Source organism: Thunnus thynnus, chromosome 23 (assembly GCF_963924715.1).
Source record: "Thunnus thynnus chromosome 23, fThuThy2.1, whole genome shotgun sequence".
NCBI lineage: Eukaryota > Metazoa > Chordata > Actinopteri > Scombriformes > Scombridae > Thunnus > Thunnus thynnus.
The window spans coordinates 3,790,687-3,811,408 of record NC_089539.1 but is presented as its reverse complement, the minus strand read 5'-3'; the positions used below and the strand labels follow the sequence as shown (position 1 = coordinate 3,811,408).

The 20,722-nt window shown below is 41.2% G+C and overlaps 1 protein-coding gene across 2 annotated transcripts in view; it reads left to right on the top strand.

Annotated features, from left to right (window-relative positions):
- Positions 1–93: 93 nt before the first annotated feature.
- scube1 (signal peptide, CUB domain, EGF-like 1) overlaps positions 94–20,722 on the top strand; it is a 123,186-nt gene continuing 102,557 nt past the window's right edge. Inside the window, exons 1-2 of one of the 2 annotated variants that reach the window (XM_067581060.1) lie at positions 94–284; positions 7,527–7,649. In XM_067581060.1, the coding sequence (XP_067437161.1) occupies positions 197–284; positions 7,527–7,649 (211 nt within the window). In that variant the 5' untranslated portion in view covers positions 94–196. The remainder of the gene's footprint in view (positions 285–7,526; positions 7,650–20,722) is intronic. The other variant, XM_067581061.1, reaches the window with a different exon arrangement.

The following is a 20,722-nucleotide window of genomic DNA, read 5'->3' as shown; positions in this document are numbered from 1 at the left end:
TCTCTCTCTCTCTCTCTCCTCTCTCTCTCTCTCTCTCTCTCTCTCTCTCTCTCCCTCTCCCTCCCTGCCGCTGCCAGTCTACCAAAAAGCGGTCCTCCTCCTCTCGTGTCAGAGACACACACACATACACACATACACACACACACAGTCCAAACCCCCAGAAAAGCCCTGCTGAATCCTCACACCGTCTGTCAGCATGGGGAGCGCTTGTTTTTCCCGGGACGTTTGTTTGTTTATCCTCCTCATAAATACTTGCAGGGTGATGGGGAATGTCGGACTCGCAGGTAAGAGCTCCCCTTTCCTCTCTGTCTTGTTTTATTGTCAAACATTCAGTGTACTTTTTGGTGGCTTCAGTTTAACCGGGTTAAAGGGGGGAAACCAGTGAAACATGACTGACAAACTAATATTATCACTGGATATTATTAGAGATGAAAAACATAAGGGGACTTTAAACTTGTGCCGCAACACCACATGCACACTGCAAGTTCCTATAATAATATTAGAGACTACTTCATGGCATTTTTTATCTACTGTGATATTGTAAAAACCTCGTGATGTTTGCAGAAATACAATGAATGGCACTGCAAACTCACATTTGCGCACTTAAATTCCTTTAGGGATATTTTCCGGTGTCATAAAACATTATTTGACAGTAAAATTGGTAATTTCTTAAAGCGAACGTGATTGCTTATAAGCCAAAGTCTTGGCAGAAACTCAGTTTCACTTGCCATTTTCCTCTGAAAGGCATTCTTGATGCGCAAATGAATTTTCAGCCGTTTACCAGCCTCCCTGACTTCACTGGAACTTGTGTTTCTTGCGCGCAAAGGTCAATTTCAATCGGAAACCGCAGCTTGATCTCTTGGTCAAGCGCTCATTTGCTCTCATTTAGAGTGAGAGGAATGCCTGTTTTAATCTTTCACTTCATATGTGAGTCTGGGAGTGATGCAAATGATTTACTTAGGGTGGTTTTAGAAGCGGAGTCCGCTAGAGAGCATCTTGCCTCTGGGTTTAGTGGCCGGTCCGGAGCTGGATGAGGAGGAGGGAGGTGGAGAGTGTGTGTGTGTGTGTGTGTGTGTGTGTGTGTGTGTGTGTGTGTGTGTGTGTGTGTGCGTGTGTGTGTGCGCGCGCGCGCGTATGTGTGTGTGTATGTAAATGTGGGTGGGAGAGGGGCCGTCAAAGTCCCAGGAGGAGCAGGCAGGCAGCAGGGGCCCAATATTGACCGGCGAGCAGCAGCAGCAGCAGCAGCAGCGCATTGTTCAGCCTCCCACTGCTGTGAATGGGTGAGGAGTCAATATTGAGACAGTGAGCCACCATGCAGCCGGGGCTTTGTCAAAACCAGGAGGACTCAGGTTTATACAGAGAGGAGGAGGGAAGCTTGAAGAGCTGGAGTGTCCCCTCTTGCAGCATTTCACAATCAAAAATCACATAAAACACTTCAAAAACTTAAACTTGTTGCTTCTTTTGCTCTCTAGCTCTCGCCTTTGCTCCAATAAAACACTCACTGACTTTTTTTGAACAGAAAAATATTTATTATAAATTCCATTTTATCATTTATTTATTGCCTTTATACAGCGGAGCTGGGCGGAGGGCCAGGCAGAGAGCAGGGCTGGACCGCAGGCTGCTTACAGACGGGTTGTCTAACATACACACAGGCTATTTATACTCTGATGGAGGAGCTCTGTGCTGATGCTCAATGACAGATTTACCAAGAGAAACCAAAACATCTTTATGTCTGTCTCTGCCCCCCCCTGCCCCTCCCCTCTGTGTGTGTGTACACTCTGTAATGAGTTGGCCCTCTGCCCTGGGATTCAGGCTCAGATGTGACCAGCTCCTCTATCAATAACCTGATCAATCAGGGAGCCGTTAAACTCTCTGTTCCCTTGTTGTCTGGTGCTGCACCTTGTCTCTACAGCTCTCTCTCACTGTCATACAAAAGGGCTTGTGATTCTATCTGACACATTTGGCAAAGATGTCCTAAGATATGATTGATGTGAAAAAGACAATTCAGTTCCATTAAAGCTGGACATGGTAACTCTGCATCAGGGGCAATTCCAGGGTTTTTTAAATGAGGTGGTACGGGGAAGACCAAGAACCAGTCAGAGGGGCCCATGGAAAATCAAAAAATTCTATCAGAAATAAATACAGCATTGAAAAATTGGCTTAGAAAACATTTTAGGCACAATTTTCAGGCTCTTGTGCAGTGTCCTAAGCTCTAATACAGGTGGTATTATATGAAAAGTGGCACTGCCTGAAAATCGTTTTGCACGGATAGGACAACACAATTTTGTTCTACTAAATAAAAAACATCACATAGGCATTCATTATTCATTTAACTTGTTTTATTTTCAATACACACATTGCACTGTGTGTGTCCTTTTCCTCTCCAAAATCCTTTTGGCTTGGTGCAGCTCGTCCCTCAGATCATGTATGTTTGACTCGTCGATCTCCGCAAATTAAAAAGGTGACTTCTAAAAAGTTGTTGCTGTTGGGATGAAGTGCTTGAACACCTCTCATTATGTTGCAGTTGGACTTGGAGGAGCGTTTCTGTAACTCCCCAATCATAGAGTCAAGGATTGGATAGAAGATGTTCTTTCGAAAACCATCCTTGTCATCTTGGTCAGTCCAACGCTCACAAACAGTGGATGTCACTACAGATCGCTCTAGTCTAGAGATGGTCTTCCATTGCCTTTTTTTTCACCCTTTCAATGCTGATATTGCATTTTTGAGCTGTGTCTAAGACCACTCTGCATAGCTCATCAAAAAAGGATTCCTCTCTGTAATTCTGAGTCCTGAGGTGCTTCAATAAGCTCAACAGTTCTTGCTAGGTCTAGTGACGGTGACTGAAGCATATCTGATAGAAGCTTGGTATCACCCAGCACTTTGCGGAATGTTGCTAGAAGCCCAATGAAAGGTAAGTCAGTTTGACAAGTAGGCCCCTTGGCTCCACTGACCTGTCCCCACTTCTCTCATCAGCAATATCTTCAAGGACGCAAAGTGCCTGCATGCCAATCTTAGGTTGCCAAGCTTCTAAAGCTCTCTAGGCTGACCTCCATACATTTCTCGCTGAGCTTCTCGCCATTTATGGTGAATGTATGAGCCCGACATGAAGATGTATAGCTTCTCTAGTACAGAAAGGAAACATGCCGCTTCAAGTACTGACTTGACAGTATCAACTAGAACTAAGTTCAGACAATGTGCGTTGCAGTGTACATAGAATGCACGTTTTGCCACTGCCTTTATGCGTGCAGAAACACCTGCATGTTTTCCGCTCATTATGGATGCTCTGTCATATCCCTGGCCTACAAGACTGGTTTTGTATTCCAGCCCATATCTCTTTAGACAATCGATGATCTTCTCTATTAGGCCTGCAGCATCTAAACTATCAGCTTTTTGAAAATGTAAAAAACTCTCATGTACTGACCCCTTATAATAATATCTCAGGACGACTGAAATTTGTTCTTTTTTCATGACCTTAGTTTCATCGGCTAGAACACTGAACGCTTCACTTTCTTTGACCTCTAGGATGATATTATGCCATCTCCACCAAACAATCAAGGATTTCTTTTTTTGTGGTATTGTGTATTTAGCATTTCCGCTGGACATTTTTTTCTTCACTGTTGGGATATGTTTTGCTATTTGTCCAATATGGCCAGAAAGTTCCCACTATTCTCTGACTCCTCTGACTCACAATGGCCTCTTTGGGGAATATTTTGTGTAGCAGTAAGCAGGAGAACATTTGCCACAGTTTTTATATTGTCCCGATTCTCTTTCACTCTTTTTTGGTACTCTTTATCCATTGATTGCAACAAAGATGTGTTACTCTCAGCTTCCCTTTTGCATTCAGACCATGCCAACATGGCATTTCCATGGTGCTCTGATTTGGAATGTATTGCAAACCCACTATCCTTATATAGTGCTTTTTCCAGTTTGCAAAACCAGAGAGTGAAGCGAAGGCAGACTGAGGGGCAGAGGGGAGTGAAAAATTTTCTGCAATCCAAAACAATGGGCCGAGTTCTGACTTCGTGAATATTCTATCCATATTCTTTATACCATGTAGAATTAATTGCTCTCCTCTTGTTACCTTGTCCTTGCTGTACTCAAGGGAACATTTTCAAGTTAGGCTGCATGGGACCCACCGCTCTAGGTTGTGAAATATCTAAAAGTATAAATACACCAAAAATTACTCCTGTTATTTCATCATCACCAGTGTTCATAGTGAAATGGTCTAAACACTGAAAGATGACATTTGTCAATATACCTTGAGGTCCAACTGGGATAGCAAATTCTGATCCAGATGGGATTGGGTGGTGCTCTCTGTCACTGTCACCCTCGGAATCTGAACAACTTCTGCTGCGAAGCCTGCTCTGAGACTGGTCCTCTTCTCCCTCAGAGGTTTGGTGGGAGCTTTCATCACTGGGTATATCTAAAACAATCAATTACCATGGTTAATATGTTTATCTGGGAAGTGGTATCTTGTGACCTGGTTGTGAAAAGGAAGAAAATGCATAACAGGTTCATGTTCTGACTTTCACCTGTTGCTGCTGATACTGTAGATGGCTGCGGCTGCTGGTGTAGCCCTCGCTGGCCCACTCAGGCTGGCTCTGACCTGTGCTGGCAGGTCTGTGGCTGCTAGTTTGTTGTCCCTGACTGGTGGAAGGTTGTGTTTGACTCTGCCCCCCTTTCATTCTTTATTTTTCCCACTAAATTCTCCCTAAAAAATGAATACAAACCATTAAGTCACTAATGTAGCCATTAAAATACACAAAGCTACATTTGATTGCTATGGTCTGGTCTGATTAAAGGCAGAATCATTCAATTGTGAAGCCCTTTTTGGATATGTAAATAGAACGAATACCTTGTATTACTCAAGAGCTTAATTTCTCCCACCACACTCCAAAATACTGTTGTTTTGTTCCAATACAAACGTAACGGTATACACCATTCTACAGCTTAAAATTCCTAATGTCATTGGATCAGATCGCTAAGTTAACATTCTCAAACCCCACATTTCAGTGTTAACCACTTTATCGCAGCCTATGTAGGAAAAGGGATTGTGCCTTTAATCTTTGAAATAACAGGATGAACTGATAAAGTAATATTTGTCTATTTTATGTTGTGGTACACTGCTGCTGAATAACACGGGAAAGTCATACTCATAAGTTACGTTAGCTAAGCTAACTAACTACCCACAAAATATTATAATGGGACACGTGGAATCTTTTGAAGCTGTTATACCTGCGAGGATCGTCTTTACTAGGGCAATCGAGGCCTCAGTAGCCTTCCACTGTTGGTAGGCTACATCACTCACTGCTGTTGCTGTTCACCTATGCATATTATCGCAGCAGAGAACAACAAGATCCCAGTCCACATATTTCAAAATATATAATTGAGTGTGCACATACCATGAACAGAGACATGGTGTTGTTAATATAATCAAGTTGTCTCAAGTCTTTCCTCCTGTTTGATGGTTGTGGAAAATGTGTTACTGTGATTTCGCATCACAAATCAAGCAGCTATTGACAGCGCTCTGATCCACTGATATGGGGCATTGTCACAGTACTCTAGCCCAAGGGCATTGGGGTAGCGCCGGGGGGGCCAATCATTTCCAGGGGAGGGGGGCACCCCATGCCACCCCTTTAAACACACTCCTGCTCTCAGGACTCCTGCAGTCACAGGAAAGATTTGACCTCCAAATTCAACTTATTTTAAAGCTGCCGGAGAAACTTCGTAAGCCTCATTACATCTTCATCAGTGTTATTGTGTCCACCTGACAAACAGAAACATGAATTATTTTGGTCTCCTCTAGGTGTAAAAAAAGAAGAATGAAATCAATGAAATAAATGTGTGAGTGTGGACCTATTATCATGTGTTTCTATGTGCAACTGATATTTTGTGATGTGAATTGCTATACTCAGAAGTCAGTTAAATGACACACAAATGAGCCAGTCTGTTACCTCTGAAAAGGGCAATATACATGCTTTCAGACAGTTAGCAATTGCTGCTGCCACCTCCATGGTTTTCACTGTAGACATGATGGCAGCCATGCGACTCTTGTGAACGAGGATGGCAATTCACCACTGCGGTTGGAGTTTATGATGGTTTAACTGTTTCAACTTGCCACCATGCCTCACCATGTGACCATGGAAACCATAGAAACTACAAAGAGGGAAACAATACAGGAGCTATTTTTATTGGTATTCGAGTTTCCTGCATTATACACCTTTTCACTAGCAGGGAACACGCAGATCAACGAAGAGAAACAGTATCAGAGGGACCTCAGCTTCAAAATTTGATAATCCAGTGTAGAACAATAAACAATGCTTTTGATACCTTGCAAGGCAGCTGGATTCACAAGATCACGTGAGAATCCATCTTGTCAGGTTTCAAGTTATGTGCTTGTGTCTGAACCACTGGTGGTTCAGACCAATCAGCATCCTATGAGGATTCTTGCATGATCGTAATCTCGCGAATCCAGCTGCCTTGCAAGGTAAGTAAGACAGTGATAGATGGTGATAGATGGTGATAAACAGATGGTTCATCCAATCACCTGCCAAGTATTTTTTGAAAGGTGGTTCTGTGTAACAAACCATCTGGTGCGTCAGGTTATATGATACTAACCTGGTCAGCAAAATGTACTATATTATTAATTTCATTTTGCTAACCATTTCCTCTGTTAGCCACAACCTGCTCTATTTAGCTGCATGATGAGACTATAATAGGTGGATAGCAGCAGCCTGTGATGTATGGTAGTGAGTATCAGAGGTAGAGGGGAGTTGCTAGTGGTGGAGTTGCGCCGTGCTACCACAGATTCAAGCTGGAGTTATGCTCCTCCAAAGATACACATGAAGGGTTCTACAAACATATGCAGAAAAGGTTGTCATGAGTAACCATAGGTTGCAGAAGTGTACTTCCAAAATCTCAACTGAGTATTGTGCCTACCTGTGTGTCAAGTGGGATTGATTTGGTGATTCAACTCCTATAAGGAGGCTGGTTTTAAACGGAGATGAAAAGAAACGTAAACATACTACATACAAGTATAAAACAAACAGCCACACGAGTGTATGAGTGACCACACTCCATGTTTGCCTACTTGCAGTCTGGAGAAGCATAATTCCAGCTTCAAAATGCTGAACATCAATGTAGCTGTGTGGCAACTGCCACAGCAGCGCTTGCTGTCAGAAAACGTTGGTGCAAGTGTAAATGCATAGAGTTTGCAGTGCAATCAGAATGCATTTGGAGTGGTCAAACTCTGTTCACGGGGGCCATGGGACGGACAGGGGTAACAAAGCTAACACTGGTGCCTGCAAGCTTCGCCAAAAGTAATTTTAGCCTACTCTAGTTTAGCTCAAATTATTATTTTTATTTGTCAGGGACCATGTACAAAAAACTTTGATCTCATACAAGGAGAAGAGATGCTTTGTACCACACTTAACCACTATGACATGGTCATACCCAACATCAAGGCTTGTTGAATGATCAGTGACTTTGGTTACATCTGGTTTATTTGGATGTTGATATTTGTACAGATGCAGATGAGTGTGCAGAGGGTTCGGATGATTGCCACATTGACGCCCTCTGCCAGAACACGGCCAAGTCCTACAACTGCATCTGCAAACCAGGCTACAAGGGAGACGGCAAGCACTGCGAGGGTGAGTCCCTGTCCTTCATCCATTTCTTCAGGCTTCTTTTCCTTCATCATACTTCACATACTTACTCACACTTCAAATGCATCCAAATCCAGGTGAAAAGACACCCAGGACCCCCTGCGAATCAATCAATAAGGCCACATTTTGAGGTGTTCATGGACATTTGTGACTTTATACAGTGGATGCAAAGTCAATGAACATCACAAGTTGAGTTTTTGCTAAGACTGAAGTTTCATGCACCTCCACCAACAATCTATTGAACCAATAGATTGGTGTTGGACCAGTCAGTGATTTATGGTTTCAGATAGGTGTTGAGATGATGACTTGCAACGTCATCAGACTCAAGTCCTCAGTATACTTCAAACAAAGTGCTTGTCAGATGTGCCAACAGTGTCTGAAACACCCTTTTCGTGGTGAGGCTGCAGTGGCTATTCAAAACAGAGAATCTGACAATCACGCCCACCTTCGTAGGCCAGGTCCTTCATACACCTAATTCACTTTTCATTTGCACAACTGAGCACAACACTATGGATGCCTTTGAGGAGAGACTGTCTAGAAGTGGGCACCCTTATCTCCATTTATGTGATTCTTCAAGAATACAAAGACATGCAAAAGACACAGAGTTCTTGAAGACAGGAGCCAGGAGGAGGCTATAATGGCAGGCTTTTTGACCCACTTTTGAGTGTGTCTACTTGGCACATGTATAAATACTTTTGCCTTTAGACATGGTTAGATGACACTTAGTACGACCTACATTAGTTTGCATGAAGCATACTTTGATTTTCTGAACAACTACATACAGTAGGTATAAATCAAGCATGATTCAGCAGCTACTTGTTGTATTTGTCTGACTCAAATTTGCTGAGATAGATTTCATGGATAGTTTCAGCTCAGTACCCCCAGGAATTCCGTCCATATTGGGCGATTCTGCAGTGTACCACTTTAAATATAATGCCATCATCCGGTACCATTGCAGCAAGTTTTGTGTCTTTTATTTAGCCAGGCAAAAAAATGACTGTGGTCATTGCAGAAGATGGCAGTGTAGTGACCTTGCATTCCATCTACTGTCTGTCTACTGTCATTAAATATTGGATTTGAATTTTTAAACTGTAACCACGAGTTTCCTAACCCGCACCTAATGTTTTAGTTGTGCAGCCCCAACCCTATCCCTAACTAGAATGACAATGGCTTATTTGCCACAGCTATGATCCTCACCTAACCTTAACTATGTCTTAACTACACTGCAGATGGGAAGTTACCGGGGATAGCCCAGGGAGTGGTGCTGTTAGGTGTAAAGAAGGAAGGTGTGTAGGAAGAGTTCTTATTGATGTTCCAAGGAATACCTGTCAATCACATCCAAGGAGAGGTCCCAGTAACCATCACAGACATCTTGCATAGCTGTATGCCCTAACACAAATGTGTCTTATTTCTATCTGTGTAGCAACACAGAAGCAGTTTCCCCTCAGCTATAATTATACATAAGCAGGAGAGATGATGTCTGGTAAGAACTTCAGTACATCTCAGCCAGATCTAGACTGAACCTGAATTGATCTGAGCATAAGCACGGGGTCTCTGCTGATGTAACGGTGGGTTAGACAGCTGTTTCACAACCCCCACATACACACCCCCTACCACCATCACCATCACCCACCCCCCCACAGGTTCTCCTAATTAACGGGGAGGAAGTGGACTGAGCGAGGGTGTTAGGGTGAGACGGGGCAGCACCTGGCTGTGCGTTCACACCTCCACTCACTTCTGCCTCAAAGCACACCACAGCTGGAGCTCTCTGAGCGCACAGATATGCTTTCTCCCCCTCTCTCCCTCTCTGTGTTGTGCTGAATCCCAGCTCACTCACACGTTTATTTATGCACACACACACACACACACACACACACACACACACACAATCCTCTAATCTTTTCCCATGTACCGTATGCTTCACACTGCTCATAACTAGATAGACTGCCTTTGTATAAATGATGCTACAGCACTTGTGCGTTTTATAAATCTTGATGAGATTAAATAATAATTCCCATGTATTAGTTTTGGCCATCATTTCTACTAGTTATTATCACAAGTGTGCAGTATCTGCTCAAATGATGGGTTGTAATGGATCTTTTTGACAGTTAGTTATTTCCTATGTTTCCCAGAATGCATTTAGACAAACCCCCTTAGAGAACTTGGCTGAACTTGTTAAGCTCCAGCTGTGGGGTTTACATGTACATTATACAGAGAAAGAACTATCCATATTATCCACCATTGACGGTGAATACAGCAATATGCTCTCTGACTGATGTTTTCTGCTCCCAGACCTTATTGTTGCTGCACTGGAAATATGCTGTGTTGTAGGGGAGATTTTTTCTTTTAATCCAGGAATATCTGACAGTTTACCTGTTTGCTCAGCTGCATGTGCTCAAACACACAATCACACACAAGCACACAAAATGAGATAGGGCTGTGTTGTGATATGCATGGTATCAGTTTTAGGGGTTTAAATTCCACACGGTTCATCTGCACTGTAAATGTTTGCACTTTTACTGCTCTGTAGACCAGTTAGAATAAGAGAATTCAAAAAACTGTCAATTTGTTCAATTAAAAAAGTTAAAAAAATTTCAATTAACACCAAAACACAGTAAAACTTATGTTTGCTCTGACATTCCATACAGTGTATCCATATATATTTACTATAATTTGCAGAGGTTTAGAGCTATCAGATGTAACTCATCCCAATCCAATTGAACCCAATGACAATGAAAGTGCTATATAATTACATAAAAACAGTAATGTTTCTCTCCTAATTGAAGTCCTGAAGTTAACATTACAGCCTCTAACAGCTGCTTTGCTGGTGGGCAGAAAATATGCAATCCTACATCCTTCTGGCCAGCTACTGCTGAAGTAGCTAGTTTAGCATGAGAACATCCTATCAAAGAAAATGCCCTCTATCCCAGAAACACATTACTGTATGTACATTTAAAAAACCCCAGCATGAATAGCAGAAATAAAATTTCATCATGTTACCCTCAATAAACATCACAACAATGGTATGGTTATCAGCAATTAAAAAGGCCACGGTAGGGGAGAAAACTACAGAGGAGACGACTGTAAACCTGAGACCATTAAACCTGCATTCTCTCTAATGATCAGCAGGGGGCGACTCCACTGGCACCAAAAAGAAGTCCGTTTGTATAGAAGTCTATGAGAAAATTACCCTACTTCTCTCTTGATTTATTACCTCAGTAAACAGTTCCCTAATGAGTTTATGGTCTCAATCGCTAGTTTCAAGTCTTCTTCAATACAGCATAATGTTCAATTTGTAAATTACGGTCCCATTTAGAGTGAAATAGACAATAAAGCAGCGTATGCTTTAAGGCGTAGCTACCTTGTGATTGACAAGTCGCTACCACGGCAGTGTGTAAGGTGCTGTACTTGAACCCTGGGGAGCTCCAGCTCCACACTCTTGTTCAAATATGGTCACTTCTCATCACTTCTGGCTCCAAAAATCCAAGATGATGACGGTCAAAATGCCAAACTCGAGGCTTCAGAATGGGAGTTCACAAACCAATGGGTGATGTCACGGTAGCTACGTCCATTATTTTTATACAGCCTATGTGCGGTTTTCATGTTATAGATGATGATATTTATGTTTTTTAAAGTTATCTGTAGAAATTGTTTGAGAAACAGCATTTGAATTTGTTAAAGAAATTAGTGAAATCAGAGTGCAGCTGGAATGGTCAGTGGTAGCAAAGCTAGCACTGGTGCCGGCAAGCTTCGCCAAAAGTAATTTTAACCTACTTTAGTTTAGCTCAAGTTAATATTTTTATTTGTCAGGGACCATGTGCAAAAAACTTTGATCTCATACAAGGAGAAGAGATGCTTTGTAACACACTTAACTACTAAGACATGGTCATACCCAACATCAAGGCTTGTTGAACGATTAGTGACATCTGGTTTATTTGGATGTTGATATTTTTACAGATGCAGATGAGTGTGCACAGGTTTCGGATGATTGCCACTTCGGCGTCCTCTGCCAGAACACGGTTAAAGAAAGTAACATCAGTACAATGAGTTGGGAAATGTAGATTATTTGTGAAGTTACTGTTGTAACTTTAATTCATATCCAAACTAAATATAATCAATTAAGAATTGTTTGACATATTGATCCTGATTTTAGTGCAATTACGCTGAACTTCCTGTTTAACTAACTATTGTCTTTGTTGCTTTGCCATAACATGGGCGTTGAGTTTATTTGAGTCAGTGTAAGTTTTTTTATTTTTCATTTATCCCACGTCATACCCCCCCCCCCCCCCCCCCCCCCCCCCATCAAAGGACAAATATTAACATTAGTCATGTTAGTAAATTGCGAAACGCATGGGGCTCATTGTGTCATTTATTTTGTATTTATTTTTCTTGCTCAATAGTGTACTTTGGGGTTGCTCACCAGGTTTCTATATTCAGATGTCGCTAATGTCGAGGTGAAGTTTATATGGATTCATGTTTCTATTTTTAGGCACATGAAAACCTGAGCAGGGACAGTATAGGCATTGATTCCTCTTTTTTTTTTACCACTGTATCTCTTTTGCATTTAGAGCTAAGGTGAGTCAAATGGTCAGCTTAATAGGTGGTAACTTAGAGTAAACTTAATTGAGAAGTTTTTCAGATTAAAAACATTATTTCAATGACATTTGATGACTATATTTCCAACATGTTCCACAGGACCTCCCGGACATATTTCTTGGCAAAAGCAATTAAAAACATGACAATGATAGCAGCACTTTTTGTGCACTTTTTTTTTTTTTTTTTTTTTAACCAAAACCCAAAATGCAAACATTGTGTTTGGGCAAACTGCAGCAGATTTTCCCCTAAACTCACAGCAAAACAGTACTATAGATAGGAGAAAAATATGTTTGATTGCATTTTTGGTTGAACTTGCCCTTTAAATTTAAAATCCCCTTAAATACCTTCTGCATAATTATGCAGCTCTGTTGTCTTTGCTCGTGGCTCTATAGCATATGATTTATTATATTGGATAGACACACACACACACACTCAGTCTGAAGGAGGCGTCCTGAATAACAACAGCTCCTCTGTCTTCTGAGGAGACGGCAGAAAATTCAGGCTTTTCAGGAATATGATCTTTTTCCCATAAAGCGTCTGTCTGAGCAGATCTGTCCTGCCAGCCACTTTTTAGTACATCACCTCACACACTCCAACATTTGAATCAGTGTTTATGTGTGTCTTAGTGTGTGTGGGAGCTGTACTCTGCATCGATGGAGCTTGAATGTCAACTGAGTTTTATTACGTCACTGTTCTGCATATTGGATGCTCGTGTGTGTGTGTGTGTGTGTGTGTGTGTGTCAACCATCCCTTTGCCTCTTGACCGTACGCTGAAATCTATCGAACTCCCCCCGGTGATGAGGCAACAGCTCATGATAGGGATGCCAAATGAAGACAGATGGTGGACGAGAGTTGACCCCTGACCCCAGTGATTAGATATGGGCGCTGTAATTGGCCGGCTGTGTTTTCCATCAACAGGCATTATGGGCCACTTTGCCGGCCAGCGCCATTAGTCGCTCGGCTATTCCTGGAAGCACCTGGAAGCCACAGAGCCTTTGTGCTCGCTCTCTCCATCCCTCTTGTTGTCTCTGCTTCTTCATTCTCTGCATCAGTTCATATCAGTGTATAATCAGTCAACAGTCAAGTAAACATGCAGTGGATAATGAGAAATTGGATAAAACTTATGGTTTGACAAAGGCTTTATACTCCACAATTCTCTCTTGAGTGCATTGGCTCAGAAATGTATGATCTATCAACACTGTTATCTCTCGTTATTCATCTTATCAGACTTTCTTTCCAGAGTACCTGTATTTATTCAGAGACCTCCGGATGCACTCTTTATACATATTCTTGGATGTTAAGTGCTATTTTAGGTTATGAGGTGTCATGACCCTCATATACGCAAATCTGCTTTGCTTCCCTCACAGATTACACAATTTCACAATTAGGGATTTTGCAAGTTGGTCCACAGGATCAAAAGAGCCAATTAATGCACTGTTTGTGCCATCATTTTCAATGATCATTTTAGTTAAAAATAGTTCATTAGTAGTGGATCAGACGTCATATAGCCCCAATCACTCATATAACTTGTTCCGATCCTGTGTTCTTTGTGGTCTGGGTGCAAGAGCAATCAGTTACAGCATATTTCAGATAAAAAACTACATCATACCCTGTGCTGCAATCAAGTAACCCACGGAGTGGCACAAACAATTAACAGTGGCAAGAAGCTTAAAATATTGATGTTAACTCACAGTTGGCAAGAGAGGCAGGGAGAGTCGGTTTCGGGAAAAAAGTGTCCGCTTTTCTGGATGCTGCTTTTGATTGAAAACTGCCTTTGAACCTCAGTTTAGCATTACAGGAATAATCAGTTGCAAAACATTGGCAGTGAATTTTCGCAAAGCTCAACTTAATTTAGCTAAAGAGACTTACATGAAGGAACTGACCATTCATAGCATAGCATGACCATATACAGCTAAATTTGCTGCTGCTGTTTAAAAGAACTCTCAAAGAATCTGAGGAGCAATAGTTAAGCTGGGATAACGAATCTTCCTGATTACGGCCACATGACGCACAGAGGGAACTAATTGGTACGACGTGTTGTCAGACCTCGTCAGAAGGCAAAAATGATTATAGCTGTTCTGAGGGGTTGTGAGATGAGTAATGGGAGAGGAAAGAAGAAAAAACAAAGCTCTGAAACACAAATTTGTTTTCAGTTTTTGGACTTTTTCTCTAATCTTTGATTTTTGGTGAAATTTTTGATCATTTGGACATTTATTGAAATGAAAGCATGTGAGAAGTTTAGAGGGAAAAATCACTATTTGGTGGAGCTGTTAACAACTCATAGACATGTGAAATGTGACCCTGACTACACACTGCTTTTTGTAAGACGTCAAAAACCAAAAAGTTTGGAAACCACTGGTTTCATCTTTAACAATGTGTTGTATTTTAAAAGCTTGTTATATTATCCATTGTGTCAAATCTTCATCTGAAAAGTAACTAAAGCTGTCAAATAAATGTAGTGGAGTAGAAAGTACAATATTTCCCTCTGAAATGTAGTGGAGTGGACGTATAAAGTAGCGTTAAATGGAAATACTCAAGTAAAGTACCTCAAAATTGTACTGAAGTACAGTACTTGAGTAAATGTGCTTAGTTACTTCCCACCAGTGCTAGTCAGCTGGCAGCCAAACAGCTGAAGGAATGAATCAGCCAGATTCAACTTTTTTGCTGGACAATCATGTATTTTTCTGCAAAACTCTCTGCCTCCAAACTCCCACTGCATCAACACAGTGATCTCATTGAAATGAGTGAGAAGACATTTTTGACTCAGTGCTTAAATCTGTCAGAAAAAAGCCTTGATGTTAATGCAGGCCTACTTCAGGCTGACTGTGCAGCTGTTTGCATCTGCATCAGCAGATACTTGATATTAAAAGACATGGATCAGGTTCAAGGACAAAAACACTTGATAGGGACTCTAAACACTGATAAAGATTGACTTTAAGTCCAGTTTTTGAAAACTTTGATATTTCCTTATTAAAAAACAAGTGTTTCACATCTTACAGTAAGTGATGCATATTTCAGAAAAAGAACAGTGTAGTTAGCATGAGCAGTAAAAGCCACCATTACTGAGCAGACAAAACAAGGATGTTAAATACAACAACCTTCAGTTCATCAGTAGAAGAATCTAAGAAAACAGACTGAGGAGTTAGAGTGTTTGATTGACATCTGATTCTGGTGAAGTAAAGTGCAGAATCACCACAGCAATGAGAGCCGAGCGCTGCAGCAGCTGCCAAAGAAAGCAACAGTGTAAAGTAGTTTGACTTTTCACATCAGGAAATTGCTGGGCTAAGGCCAAAAACCACATGGATCTTTGTCAAGATCGAAAAGGTCTGTGTTCAGAATATCAATAAGTCTTGTGAATTGCTATATTTGGAATCAGTATAAATGTCCAGACGTTATTATTCACTTTTATTTTACTAAAGAAAGCAACACGAACATGGGTTTTATTGATTATCACATTATTAATGTGCAGTTTAGAGGTTCCAGGGGGACGTGGCCTGTGTGACTCCACATAGAAAAAAACTCTGGCTCACTGTTGTGCTTTTGTAACGGCTGGGATTTGAGCCCCGGTGACCAAGGGAGACGACCTGTGCTCTCAGCCTCTGCTACACTTCCGCACTACAAATTAGAAGCTTGCAGGCTGCATTGTTCCACCAGGAGCAGGCTCCTCGCTCGTCCTGCAGGATTCGGCGGGATCACCTCCCAGCCACAGACTGCTGCCCATGGGTGTTCTCCTTTTTATCTCCTGTCTTCTGAGTGCTCCCATCAGGATTGTGTCCTCAGAGGAGTCATTTTCTCCAGTGAATCTGCTTCCCTGAAAGCCTCTGAAATTTGATCTGGCGTTTATGAACGCTGCCCTCTCTGTAGACTTTTCCACGAGCTGATACCGCCGGCTCGTTATGGAAAAATGTGAACTTTTATCCCTGTGCTGTCAAATGAAGAGTATGTGGGAGGAGCTGTGTATCAGTCAAGCCTGCTTTACTGCACATGTGTTGGTGTATGTGTGTGTGTGTGTGTGTGTATCTTTGCCAAAGATGTCTCCCTGTTTATAGAAAGATGTAGCACAATGGTCTAATCAACAAAGTATTGTGCACTTGTTTATCAAGCTGGTAATTATAAATAAAAAGGACTGAGAGATGAATCATTGAGAATTAAAGGGAATTAGCTTTTTTTAAGGTTCAGGGTAGGAAAGACTACGAGCTTTAGGAGATTAGGGGTGAGATTCCTGCGGCAAAAAAAAAAATCCATTTCAATATTTCAAAATGGCTTGTGTGCTAGAATGAATTTTGGAGGCAAAAAAAAAAGTTGGGGAACTTTTTCGAACTCTCACTTGTAGAGTCAGTGTCCTGTTAACAAGGTTTTTTAAAGTGTATGATGGTCTGGAGGGATGAGTGGACTGGCTGGTTGCCACAGAGCTGTCAGACGCCCTGCGAAAGCCCCCCTGTGTTTACTCAGCATTTGTCACTTACAGGCTAATTGATTGGTTTTCATCAGTACTGCCCATTGCACCATTCTCCTCCCTCTCATTATGTGTTTTAACACCAGCGCTTGCCTATTCCCTCTCCATTCACACTAACATCTGTGTGTGTGTGTGTGTGTGTGTGTATATTTGTGCTCTGGGTCTCAGCTGAGCATTTATATGACTATGTGCTGAAGCAAGTAGTTAAATGAGAAGCAGGTAAAGGAAACATCACCTTGAGCACTGGTAATAGTGCCATGAAACACAGGTATTGACTCTGTAGTCAATATGTAGCTGCTTTTATTTTTTTCTATTTATATCGCAAACAAACTGAGCATAGATAATGACATATTGAATTCCAATGTTTCACAATTAAAGTGCAGTTTAATAAAAGACACTTTGGCTGTGCAAGATTGTAACACTGATATTTCACACAAAAGCGGGCACATTCAAGGTTAAAGAATAACTTAACACCCCCTTGAAAGTCTTGTTTTTGCTGACCTCCAGTGGTGAAACGTTTCAGCTTGCTGTAGTGATGCACAGGTGTACTCCAGGATCACTGTGACATCACTGTTGGGTGTGGTTACAGGTGGCAAAGTGGACACTTCTGATCACACGCATCAGAGGTAAAACTGACTTTTTTTTTTTAGCATATTTTCTTTTCCACACATTCTTCTTCCTTGTCAAAGCATAGCACCTACAATACCCACAATGCAGTGGGTATTGAGGCACTTGATCAGATTTCACACAGCTCCCTCTGGAGACAGAAAAGGCTTTATACTACTTTTCCACATTTGCAGTAGTACTTATACTAGTACTTGGGGTCATCAATTATTACCATTGGTGCTACCAGGTGCAGTCATATTAACACCAATCACCGTATATATTTGCTCTCTCCTTTTCACTTCAATTGAAGCCCGTACGACTGACAAATCAAGGTTCCGTCTGTTTTTTTTCAATCTCAGGCCAGTTTCAGCAGAATTGAAGGTTTGGGATTTCATTTTAACAGAAATAGTGATGCATTGTGTGTGTAAGTTGAGGTTATTATTCTAACTGGATGCCATAGAAATGTGTTTTTTGCATGTACAATTGTAAGAAGTGCCCTTGCTTCAGACTGGATTGTACTCGTAGCTTGTCCCTGACTGGGAGCCACAGTGACGAACGCCTGACCTGCTTTACAGAGACAGAGATGGAGGGAGAAAGGGCATCTCATGGGAAGAATGGATGGCGAGGGAGAGTGCAGGTGGGAGGGCGAGAGGGAGAAGTGGCAGACAATTACTAGGCCATTGTCTGCCTGGCGTCTGCACCTTCGTCATCAGTCAGCCGCTCTCCTCACTGGCTAGATACAGACATACACACACATACATATCTAAATTCACACACACATGCAACCCACCTAACACAGATTCCGTCTGTGTACTCCCCGCCTCTCCTGTCTCTCTGTCTCAGCTCAGACTCAGTGGAGCGGGTCAGATTCATTGAGGCTCAGGCTTTATATATAGACACAGTGACCTCATGCCAGCATCTCCAACCAGGTTCCTTGTCAATTTTTGACAGATGATGTCTGGCCCTGCTGGGTGGAAATGTCACTCAGGAAAAGCTGACAGGGATCAAAGAAATTCTGTGTAGCTTGAGCTCTCACTCCACACCTGCACTGTAAGAAACTTACCATGATTTTCAAGCGTATTGGACTTCTGCATTGGCTTCAATTCCAAGCTATGGTTGGAGTAGTCTGCTGTCAAATGTTAACTGCTAAAGTTAGCAAGCTGTAGGATGTTGAGAAGGTCCACATTATCCATCTATGAAACCGTCTGACAACTTAAAAGGTTAAAAAAAAAAAAAGATAACATAATCCAAAGAGCTGTCAAGTCCCAAACCAGCTGCAGTGAAGAACTTTGGCACCTAGACTAGGGGTCAACTGATATGTTTTTTTCAGGGCCAATACCAATTATTAGTAATCAAGGAGACTGATGACCGACATCAAGAACCTACATTTGCAGTAAAAATGAAAATCTTGATATCAAAATTTAGAATGCACAACTGTGTTTCATTTATCACAGCAAAACAGCTTTGGAAAGCCTTTAGTTGATTCAATTATATAAAGGCAGTGGTGGAAAGTAACTAAGTACAATTACTCAAGTACTGCCCTTAAGTACAGTTTTGAGGTACTTGTACTTTACTTGAGTATTTCCATTTGATGCTACTTTATACTTCCACTCCACTACATTTCAGAGAGAATATTGCACCTTCTACTCCACTACATTTATTTGACAGCTTTAGTTACTTTTTTGATTAAAATTTTACATGAAACAACATAATGATGAGTTTTATAATTTACAACACATTGTTAAAGATTGAACCAGTGGTTCCCAAACTGTTTGGCTTGTGGCCCCTTACAAAAAATCAGTGTGTATTTCTGTCTCTTTGTCATGTTTCAGATGTCTTTGAGTTGTTTATGGTTCTGCTAAAGAGACATTTTCCCTCACATGGTTTCAAATAAATGACTGTTTAAAGTCCAAAGAGGTGAAACTCTCCAGTATTTCACAAAAACAAAAAGTTCTGAACATTTAATCCAAATTCAATTTTATGTAGCAGAACTATCTCTTTTCTTCTTTCCTACCCAATCTATCATCTCAACACCCTTCAGATTTATTTTATAACCCACACAAAGCAGTTCAAACTGGCTCCACCTCGAGTAGCTACAACAATAAAATGCTGCCTATGCATTGACTTATCAGTACTAATAATATACTTTGTTATATTTATTTAATATATCAGTCATAGCCTGATTTTCTGCAAAACGAGTACTTTTACTTTAATACTTTCAGAAAATGTAGCTGGTAATACTTCTGCACTTTTACTTAAGTAGGATTTTAAATGCAGGACTTTAGCTTGTAATGAAGTATTTTTACACTGTATTGGTACTTTTACTTCAGTAAAGGATCTGAGTACTTATCCCACCACTGTTTAAATGTTATATATTGACAAGATGTCATAGCAGGGAAGCTGTCATTCAAAACTAGGCTACTTCATTACTAATGATTACTATGGCTGAATATGTTTAATAGCAATAGAATTGACTATACAACTCTGACAACTGTACACCATCTAGGCAGTCCATGCATGGATTAACACAGGCCTTAGATACTGTTCCATTACATCTATAGTCTCTAACAACAATCCTGCACCTCTCCTAACAGTTACAAGAAACAGCTTCAGGACACACTTCAGTAACATTACTAGTAGTCGTGGGTTGAGACTGAGAGTATGACCAGTCCTGGTAAGTGACGTGCAAGAAATAACGTTATAGCCTATCAATTATTTGCTGTAGTCAGATGGCTAAATTATGGCTCAACAAATTAACTTGTTGACGTTCGCTATTGTGTTCAAGTTAGCTCCACAAGACTCAACATTAGCCTAACTTACATTATATCACCGCAACAAAGTGCATTATTTGGGCATTTTCAGCAGTGTAACTGGGAAACTGGGGCATGTTTGTCATCAGAGAAATAGATCATAAGATTGTGGTGTTTTTGAAACTTCAGCTCAGAGGATTGTGATGTTTATTGCAACTTTGGCAATATCTACTGCCTTACCTTTGAAACACAGCTGCGCTCGCTCACCAGAGCTGCTCTAGTCTGCAGATGCTTCTCTGTGCCGTCTGTAGCACAGTAGCATGCACAGCCTTCAGTGTTGATAGACTATTACTTGTGATGTGTCACCATGATTCTTTACAGTAGTGTGTTGATTACTGTGTGTTCAGGCCTAATTTACAATACTATAATAAAAATATTCACAGTAATTAACTGTGCAGAAACAGTAAATTACTGTTTACAGCCATTTTTTACAGTGTGAGATTTACAGCATGTGGATGTGCAGACATTTTCTGGGTCTTTATATCATTGCACACACACACACACACACACACACACACACACACACACACACACAACTGTCTGTGTGAGTTATAACAGTAAAAGAAAATATCCGTCCTAATTATTGGCCT